We start from the raw sequence: 9,449 nt of genomic DNA on the forward strand, positions 1-9,449 counted from the left end.
TCCTGTTTAGGAACCCTGTCTTACAGATGAAGGAGAAAAGAATGATGCTTCCACTTCTAGGGGCTGCTATCCTGTACTGGTAGTTGTGAATTTAAAAATAACGGCTTTCTTAGCCGGGTGGTTGTGACACATGCCTTTAATCCCAGCACTCAGGAGGCAGAGGCAGGTGGATCTCTGTGAGTTTGAGGCCAGCCTGGTCTACAAAGTGAGTTCTAGCCAGGACTGATACACAGAGAAACGCTGAGGGGGTGTGTGTGTGACAGAAACAACACCCCTCCCCGACTTTAACTGGGGGTGTAGTTTAGTGGTGTAGTGTACTGGTAGTGCACTTATTTAGCATGAGAAAGATGCTAGGTTCAATTCCCAGCATGACAAACCAAACAAGATACTTAGTATTGTGTGTCTTAGTATTGTCTGCCAAGGAAGAATTCATCTGAGCCAAGACTCTGGAGTTGTCTACAGCAAGAGAAATATCTAAGAGCTTTCTTAGAAAAGCTTCCTTGACTCTCCTGTTTTTATTCTTTATTTTTTAAGTGTGTGTGTGTGTGTGTGTGTGTGTGTGTGTGTGTGTAGGCCAGAAGAAGGCATCTTATCCTTTGGAAGTGCTGTTGCAGATGGTTGTGAGTCACCATGTGGGAATCAAACCTGGGTCCCCTTGACCACTGAGCTTAACCAGTGAGCCATCTCTCTGGCCCCTTGATCTTCCTATTTAAAATTTCATGATTTTGGTGACTCATATCTATAATCCCAGTTCTTGGAAGCAGAGGCATGTGGACTTCTGTGAATTCCCAGGCCAGCCAGGACTGTACACTGATATCCTGTCCCAAAACAATAAAATACAATTTCAGCAGAGGGTCTGGTGAGATGACTCTGGGTAGGGACACTTGCTGCCAATCCTGGCCTGAGTTTGATCCCCAAATCTCATAAATGGTCCTCTGACCTCTACAGGTGTGCCATGGCACATGTGTGCCCCTTCCCACCCCCACCCCTCCCAAGTAAATAAGTAAACAAGCAAACAAAAAACCACCCAGCAGAGTGTGGTATTGTTCAAAGCCAGCTTGGATTACCTATATAGTTTCAGGCTAGACTGAGCCAGAGTGAGGCAATCAATAAATAAATAATGATATAATAAAATCTCAGTCCCTACCTTGATATTCCCTATGACTATTTTAGGGCATATTTTCGTTCTTACTACATTTCACTTAGAATTTTCGGTTTATTTATTGACCATCTTCTATCCTCTACAAGATAAGCCACATCAGGGCAAGGCTAAATCATTGCCTGTTTTATTCATTGCAGTGTCCGCACTGCCTGGATGAATACCCAGCACTCTTAATATTCAAATGAAAGAGATTTTGCTCAAAAAAGAGAGCAGCAGGTAATTGATTCCTAGCGAGTTCTCCGTAAGAAAGGAGCCAGTCCAACTCCAGATAGGTCTTCCTGTTAGGGATCTCGGTGACAACCGACTACAGTAATTAGTTCAAAGCTATAAATGGGTATATTGACGGTACTAAAATATAACACTACAAATCCCGAGAAGCCTTGCCATACCCGACCCTTTTTGTTTCCCACAGTGCTCCGCGCGGTACAGGCGGCGTTACCGCCTTGTTGCGCCTTGGAAATTTGAATTATACGACCCCCGCCCTCCCCAGTTGCCTGGGTTGTCGTTGGTTTGTTTCCGGAAACAGGGCCTCGGGAAGGTGGAACTTAAGGCTGGGGAGCCAATGGTACAGGTTGTCAATTGGCCAGCGAATGGAATTGACGTTTTCACTAACTAATGGGAAATAGCGGCTGCCGAAGGGGCCCGCCTACAGAAGGGAAAGAAGGGAAGTGGCGGCCAAGGCAATCGCGACTGGAAGGTGCTCGGGCCCCAGGACCAGTGGTACCCAGACTTACCTTTGACCTTTTCCTGCCCACTTCCCGCCTTGGCTTGTGAATCTTGCCTCCTCTAAGTTTTTCTGATCCAGCGAATTAGACCTGGACCCAAACCATGTTCCCGGTAAAGGTAAAAGTGGAGAAATCAGGTGAGGACTGGGGATCCGGGACACCCGAGAGACATGGGTTATCGCGAAAAAGTGAACTATGTGACATCTCTCTGCAGCCATCTGACAGACGCACGGAGCATGGCCACCTTCAAGCCATCCCGGGCTGTTCTAAGTAGCTTTGAGATTGAATGGTGGTGCTTCCGGCCCCGTGATGATAGTAAAACCTCGGGGTCCAGAGCCCCTAACTCTAAGAAGGGTCCTTTCTTGTTCAGTTTTCCTGTTTCTGGCAGTGGTCATGAATCAGCAAATGTGGTGTGACCCTGAAATACAGGGAATCAATTCTCAATTGCTGTATTCAGTAACCTTAGGGTGTAGGTAGTGTGATGGATGAGAAGGCGGAGCCTAACAGGAACCCTAGAATGGCATGGTAAAGGGCAGCGAGGAGGGAGTGCAGAAAGAAAAGGTAGTCCGTAGTAGATAATGATGTGAGCTGTTAAACGGGGTAAGTGTTGCCTAAAACAAGATAGGGGATATAGGTGCACTTCTGTGGCAGATTGTTTACCCAGCATGCACTAGGCTCCAGGTTCCATCCACAGACCTGAAAAATAAGTAAAACCAGACCCTGGTGGGGAAGCCCTGTAGTAACAGCTAACCAAACTAGACAATAACTGGATCCCAGGATTTCATGGTCTGCCTGGGCATCATGAGACCCACACGATGGGAAAATACACAGGTGGGAGGAAGCGGCTGTGTGAGGGAGTAGCCAGTGGGCCAAGGGAGCAGCAGGGAGGTGAGGGTGGCTGGGGCGGAGAAGAGAGAGAGGTGAAGAGGTGATGCGGAGGAGGACAGATCTGTGGGCCCAGGAAGGGACTGTTGACTTTTCCTCTGAGGGAAATGGGTGGTCTAGGGAGGTTTTTGAACCAAGGAGTGAGTTGGTAAAGGTGTACCACAAAATGAAAAAAAAAAAAACCAAAAAACCCAAACCAAAATAGCCCAATAACAACAAAACTTGAGTGGAATAGTGGAGGGGGGCGGGCAGTTTGTGTTGGCAAACGCCTTTAATCCCAGTACATGGAAGGAAGAAGCAGACAGATCTCTGAATTCAGGGTCATTTTGGGTCTAGTTAGTAAATTTCAAGCCATCCCAGGGCTACCTAGTGAGAGACGCTATATCTAAAAAAAGTGGAGGGGGCCTCACCACAACTCTGCAGGTACTACAAGGGTAAGCTTGGAAAGACCAGGCTGAGGACAGACCCTGTTTCCTGGGGCCCGGATTGTGGAATCCTGAAGAGTTCTATGCTGGGGTTGGTTGTCTGTTTTTATTATTTTTCTTTGTTTTGCTTATTGTTTGAGTCAGGGTCTCATGCAGCTGAGGCAGGCCTTGAACTCTTTATCTCCCTGCCTCAGCATCCAGAGTGCTGGGATAGCAGACATATGCCACTATGCCTAGCCAGGCTTGGCTTTCTTTTAGGAAGGTTCTTTTGTCTACATCGTGGAAAGTGGATCGGAAGAGGAGAGGAGCTGAGGCTGGGAGCTGAGTGGGAGGAGAGGGCAAGGTGGGGAGGGAAGACATGGGCAGACACTCAGGAAGCCAGGAGGGCTGAGACCAGGACAGGAAAGGAGTATCCATGGTGAGTCCAGGAGCCTGTGGATTGGTGGGTCTCTCTTCACGGTGTGAATTCAGGAAGCAGGGGTAGATTTAGAGAGAGAGAGACCTAGTAGAAGACCCAGTGGAAGGACCCTAAGCGCTGTCCATGGAAGATATCCAGATCATAGATTCTTAGTTTGGTGTTGTGTTGGGAGAGCAGCTAACAGTATGGAGCAGTGGGAACAGCCTCGCTCTTGACCCCTGCCTAAGGCTCAGTTGCCCAGTTCTGTGTCTTTCCGCTGAGTGGCACCAAAGCTGCTTTCAGGGGACCTGGACCAGACCATCGGATTGCCACAGAAGATGTGAGATGTGCACAGAGGGCTGACTCCTGCTCTGTACCTTCTGCCCTCAGAGATGGAGATGGCCAAAGCCCGGAACCAGCTGGATGCCGTTCTTCAGTGTCTACTGGAGAAGAGTCACATGGACAGGTAGGGTCTGCTCCAGCCTGGGAGACCACAAGGGTGAGAACTGTGTTTGAACTCTCTGATTGTGATGGGGATCTGGATGGGAGCCTAGAGGCTGACCCAGGGAGGTGTTTCCTGGGGAGACTACTCAATATCATCACACTCTGGGCCCTTGGTACCCCAAGCCAGTAGTGCTGTTTTGCTCCCAGGGGACGTCTGGATGAAGACGCTGGGAAAACGCCCTCGGATACACACAACAAGTAAGGGGTTTGATGGGACTTAGACCTGAGAGTCGGGTTAGGTAACTTTTCCCTCCTCTGAGTCCTGATCATCTTATGTGGACAGAGATACCTGTGACATGAGTGGCTAACACCTTCTTTGTGGGATACAAGGCCCGAGAGGCACCAGTAAACCCCAGGATGTCCATTTTTTGTTTGTTTTCAGTGCTAGGGTTGAAGCCCGGGGCTTTTTCCTAGCTGTGCAAATGCTCTATTACTGAACCACGTAGCCGCTGCCTTGGGGTGGGGGTGTTGAGCAGGTGCTCATTAGAGGCTCAGCCTGCTGATGCCCCCTCTCTCCCTGCAGGGATTGCTCCATCGCTGCCACTGGCAAAAGGTAAGGTGGCTGTGGCCCCAGCCCACTCTAAGGTCCCCAGTCCCCTGCTCCAGGCCTGACACTCACCTTCACCACACAGGCCATCTGCCCGCTTCCCCCACCAGCGGAGGAAGAAGAGGAGGGAGATGGACGATGGGCTGGCTGAGGGGGGTCCTCAGAGATCCAGTGAGTAGGCAGGGGCCCGAGAGGGTGGGCGTGGAGCCAGGGACTAAATAAGGGTGCTCATTTATGTCCCACCTCACCACCCCAGACACATATGTGATCAAGCTGTTTGACCGGAGTGTGGATTTGGCCCAGTTCAGTGAGAGCACACCATTGTACCCCATCTGCCGTGCCTGGATGCGCAACAGTCCCTCAGTGCGAGAGCGTGAGCGGTCACCCAGCTCACCACTGCCCCCTCTGCCTGAGGATGAGGAGGTGGGATGAGTGTTGGGTCCTGACCCAGAGGCCAGAGAGAGCAGTGGGTGGATAGGCTCAAGAACTCCCCCCTCCATCAGTGGTAGATAGGTATAATCTCGGCCCCTAAATGTGTAGAGAGTCAGGTAGGACACAGCTCTGTGCCATTAGGTGAGGAACATGGACAGAGGTCCTTAGGCCAGGTAGATATGGCTTCCTAGGGAACAGGGATTCCAAGAAATAAAAGGCTAAATAGGGATCTTTAGTGCAAACAGATGTGGCTACCAGATGGGGCCTTGGTGAGCAAATGTGGACCCTATGATCTGGGTGGAGGGTAATGGGGGTTTGGAAGTCATCTGGCCTAAGACGGTAGACAGGGATCTCTGGGACAGACATATGACTTGACTCTGTCAAGGTAAGAGTAGATATGGCACCCCCTGGACAGTTCCTTAAGGCAGGCATCTTGACCCCCACCTTGGCCTGACAGGTAGAGATGGAATTCCGTGGGCTTGGTAAGGGTAGACCAGGGTTCTCAGGCTGACAAGAAGACCCGGTCCCTAGAGCAGGAAGACCATCCTCTAGCTGTGGAAAGTATGTGTCCCTCTGCTGCGACTCTTCCAAGTACAGGTTTCTGGGCAGACCCCTCATGTCTGTGTCACTGGGAAAGGTAGGAGGGATGACATGTACTTTCAACCTTCTGCTCTGACTCTTGGGCCTCATAATGGGGCTTCGTCTCCCTAGGGTTCAGAGGTCATCAACAGCAAAAGTCGTGATGTGTACAAGCTGCCTCCACCCACAGCCCCTGGACCACTTGGAGATGCCTGCAGATCCCGCATTCCATCCCCACTGCAGCCTGAGACCCAGGGTACCCCTGACGATGAAGTAGGTATCCAAGGCTGGCCTGGAGCTTCAGGGCCTATGTTGGGGGTTACGGCCTGGCCACCTAGCTGGGTCTCTCTGTCCATGCAGCCCTGCGAGCCTGAACCTTCTCCTTCCACACTCATCTATCGCAACATGCAACGCTGGAAACGCATCCGCCAGAGGTGAGCATGCCCTTGTCCCTTGCTCCCTGCCCCCGTGTCCTTTGCAGCAATTGCTAAATCCTCCTTTACCTCCCTAGATGGAAGGAGGCATCTCATCGGAACCAGCTTCGTTACTCAGAAAGTATGAAGATTCTGCGGGAGATGTATGATCGACAGTGATGTTCCCAGTTCCCCCACCCCAATAAACCTGCCCCCAACCCACACTGGCCAGCCCATCCTTCCTGGCCCAGACATGAGGCAGTTGACAGTCTCTAGCACATTTATTGGGGACTGAATATAGGAAGGGAATGAGGTGACAGGGAATGAAGGTGTGACTGGTCTTACAGGATAAGTGGAGGTGGTGGCCTAGGATATCTGACTGCAGATGGGGAGTCGGGACAAAGGAACTCAGGGGTTCTGGTTCATTGGCCTATCACATCTGGGGAAGTTGAAGTGTCTGTACAATTTGAGTTTGGGGGTCCTGATTGGTTGGGAATAGACGTCCAAGGATTGGGAGGTCAGAACAGGATTCAGGAACTTAGGCTCCTGGAGTTTCAAGTTTAAAATGGCCTGGGGCAGAGGACTGTTAGGTTGCAGGGACAGGATCTAGAGTCTGGTGGACCAGACTTGAATGTTCTGATGAGGAAGGCCCAGGCAGGCAGTCAGACTGGCTCGCCCACGGGTCACTGTGGGGAATTAGGTGACAGGCCTGGAATGGGGGAAGCGCTGTCCTCATTGTACTCTGGTGTCGCAGTGCGGTGCTTTACAACTTAGAAGTGCAGTAGGAGGCCTGAGTGGTGACATAAGCCCCAAACAGGGTCAGTTAGGTGGGAGTCTAGGCAGAGGGTGAGATAGTGTTTGTGTTGTCTCTAGAGAGGTACTGTGGGTGGGGCCTGAAAGCTGGTGGGCGGGAGGTTAGGGAGGGCGTCTAGGTTACTAAGGCCCAAGTAGGGTTTGGGGTGGAAAGGCCCTAGGGGAGAGGGGAGGACACTAGATTTGGTTGGGAGGAACTGTCTTGACAACGATTGGGACATCTGGCTGGGCGGTGGAGTCAGATCGGCTTTTAAAAGGGAGCCTAAAGAGGCTTCCCAGGTTCGGTCCTGTCATGCCTGGACCCCTACTTGGCAGCAGGTGGCGATGGAAGTGGGGCCTGGGCCGCTGCTGGTGTGGCCTGGATGGACAGGACACCCTCAGGGGACAGTGCCGAGGTCACAGCAGCAGGGTCCACGCCGGGAGGCAGGCGGTAGCGGCGGTGGAACTCTCGAGCAATGAATCCATGTTCATCCTGGGGAAGAAAAATGGGCTTGAGCGTCCCACCCTCCTGCCCAGCCCTGCTGCCCCATCCGGCCTGCTGGCCTACCGGGCGCTCCTCATGCCGTGCGTGGACCTCCACGTGGTCGCCGACCACCTTGACAGAGATTTCCTCTGGTGAGAAGTGCTTCACATCCAGCAGCACGGAAAAATATCCAGGGTCCGTGGGCACCTGCACATATCAGGCGTGGGTGTGGGACTTTCATCAGGTGGGGGCTGGGCTTCTGGGACTGCTGAGGACCCGGATAGACAGTTCCCTTCTCGAGTCACCAGAACCTCAACCTCACATAAATAACTGGCCTCCTCCCTCCCCTTGTAGACGCTGAGTCCACCTCTTCTGGGCTTCCACATTCATAGGGTGACCAAGTTAGGTACCTGTATCCCCACCCCATGTCATTGCCTCCACAGCCGCCAGGTCTCCGCTACGAGACCTCACACTAGCAAACAAGATGCCACTTGCCCATCTCCAGAGTTCTCAGGTCATGGGACCTCCTGTACCCTCTGCATAGATCCCCTTCCCCTGCTTTAAAGTGCTCAAGACCCCCTTCAAATCACCGGACCTTTCTGGGAAATGCAGCATCACCATACACAACCTTCAGGGCATTCCAACCCTACCGGACTCACTGTCCTTTCCCCCAGATTCCCGGGGCACCTGCCTCCTTCAGTCATCAAGACTCCTGAGGTAGTGATCTAGTCCTTCCGCCCTCACCCCTCACCCCTCAGGGCAACAATAACCCGGCCTCAGAACACCACATTCAGAGGACTCCCAATGGCCCACTAAAGGGTGGCATTCTCCCCCAAACTCAAAATCAACAGACCCCAGGGGCATTCTCCCCCAAACTCAAAATCAACAGACATTCCCGCACCCCCACCCCAGGGCGAACCAGACCGCTAGTCTTGTTAGTAGTTGAGTTGTCCCTCTCCCCAGGCCTAGCACCTGTGCTGTGGGCAGTGCCACACTGGGGGCGCGCAGATAGTAAGGGGCGATCGCGGCAGGGCACAGTGAAGCCAGCTCGGCCTCAAGCAGGCCCTCGCCGAAACGCTGGTCAAAGAGGCGTCCCGGAGCCGAAAAACCCGGTAAAGGAGCCGAAGCGCGGCGCAGCCACGAAGGCTGCACAGGCACGGGGATCTCCATTCTGCTCTCCGCTGCAAGCCCGGGCTCCGCAGTGCCCAAGCGCACGCACTCTCGGATTTATACTGTGCCCAGTGCGGCCCCCGCGGCGGGCCTCCCAGGGACACTGGGATTGAGGCCAGACTCGGCCATTAGTATGCCTTATTTAGAAACTTCAATAATGACTTGGCTAGTTATTAAACGCCTGCTGGATGCCTGGAAAAGGACACCAGGGAACTGTCACTAAGACTTCTCCATTTCTAGAAGGGGAAGCTAAGACTTAGGAGGCAGACCCTTAGGGGTGTGGCGAACCACTATGGCAGTTGGGAACCCGGGCCCCGAGAAGTCCACCTAAGAGTCCTCAGTCCTCTTAACACCTCTGCCCGGCTGGCAGGTCTGAGGATGACGCACCAGCCTTCTTAACAGATTCCTGGAGAATGCCGCAGCCACGCCAGGCTGTCAGCAGGACACAGAACAGACCCTAACAGAGCAGGTCGGGCCTAATTCTGTGCCTCTGACTCAGCCTCGGGTGCTCAGTGACCAGGGGCGTGAGCAGGAACACTCCAGGTTGGCCCCCAGGGGTTGCGCGCCGGGGCCAGAAATAGCTCGTTTTGATCCCACTGCTCGGGCCAGAAGCCCAGGCCTGGCAAGGAGTGAGACCAGCTGCTCAGCAGCAAGAGGAAAGTGGTTAAGGTGACCATCAGGATAGGTTCGCCGGCCCAACAGATAGAAGGAGGGCAAAGTGAAGAGAGGCGCCCCCGGCCAGCCCTGCAACAGTAGTTAGGCTGGAGCCAGGCCTCCCTGCTACAGTTCTGGCGGTTAGAAAAAGGGGACTGTGGAAGCCAACTCCCTTAGCTCTCTTTCAAGCGTCAGCCCAGCCTCTGATCCTTTCTATTGGTCCACAGTCTTGTCAATTACTGCTGCACGCTCCTCCGTCTCCAATCAAACACGCGCTCTC

The 9,449-nt window shown here is 52.9% G+C and overlaps 2 protein-coding genes across 2 annotated transcripts; one reads left to right on the top strand and one right to left on the bottom strand.

Moving 5' to 3' along the window:
- The first annotated feature begins 1,589 nt into the window (after positions 1-1,589).
- Positions 1,590-6,293, top strand: Lin37 (lin-37 DREAM MuvB core complex component). Its single transcript, XM_052761914.1, has 9 exons — positions 1,590-2,024; positions 3,985-4,060; positions 4,246-4,296; positions 4,622-4,651; positions 4,731-4,816; positions 4,902-5,068; positions 5,789-5,929; positions 6,017-6,090; positions 6,168-6,293. Exons 1-9 carry the CDS (start codon positions 1,991-1,993, stop codon positions 6,247-6,249), a joined length of 741 nt encoding a protein of 246 aa, XP_052617874.1. The 5' UTR covers positions 1,590-1,990; the 3' UTR covers positions 6,250-6,293.
- A 38-nt stretch (positions 6,294-6,331) lies between these two features.
- Hspb6 (heat shock protein family B (small) member 6) lies at positions 6,332-8,896 on the bottom strand. Its single transcript, XM_052761941.1, has 3 exons — positions 8,318-8,896; positions 7,430-7,552; positions 6,332-7,354 (listed from the first exon to the last, which is right to left on the bottom strand). Exons 1-3 carry the CDS (start codon positions 8,513-8,515, stop codon positions 7,187-7,189), a joined length of 489 nt encoding a protein of 162 aa, XP_052617901.1. The 5' UTR covers positions 8,516-8,896; the 3' UTR covers positions 6,332-7,186.
- Between the last annotated feature and the right edge of the window lie 553 nt (positions 8,897-9,449).

Source organism: Peromyscus californicus, unplaced genomic scaffold (assembly GCF_007827085.1).
Source record: "Peromyscus californicus insignis strain IS unplaced genomic scaffold, ASM782708v3 Scaffold_4__1_contigs__length_199733344, whole genome shotgun sequence".
NCBI classification, from domain to species: domain Eukaryota; kingdom Metazoa; phylum Chordata; class Mammalia; order Rodentia; family Cricetidae; genus Peromyscus; species Peromyscus californicus.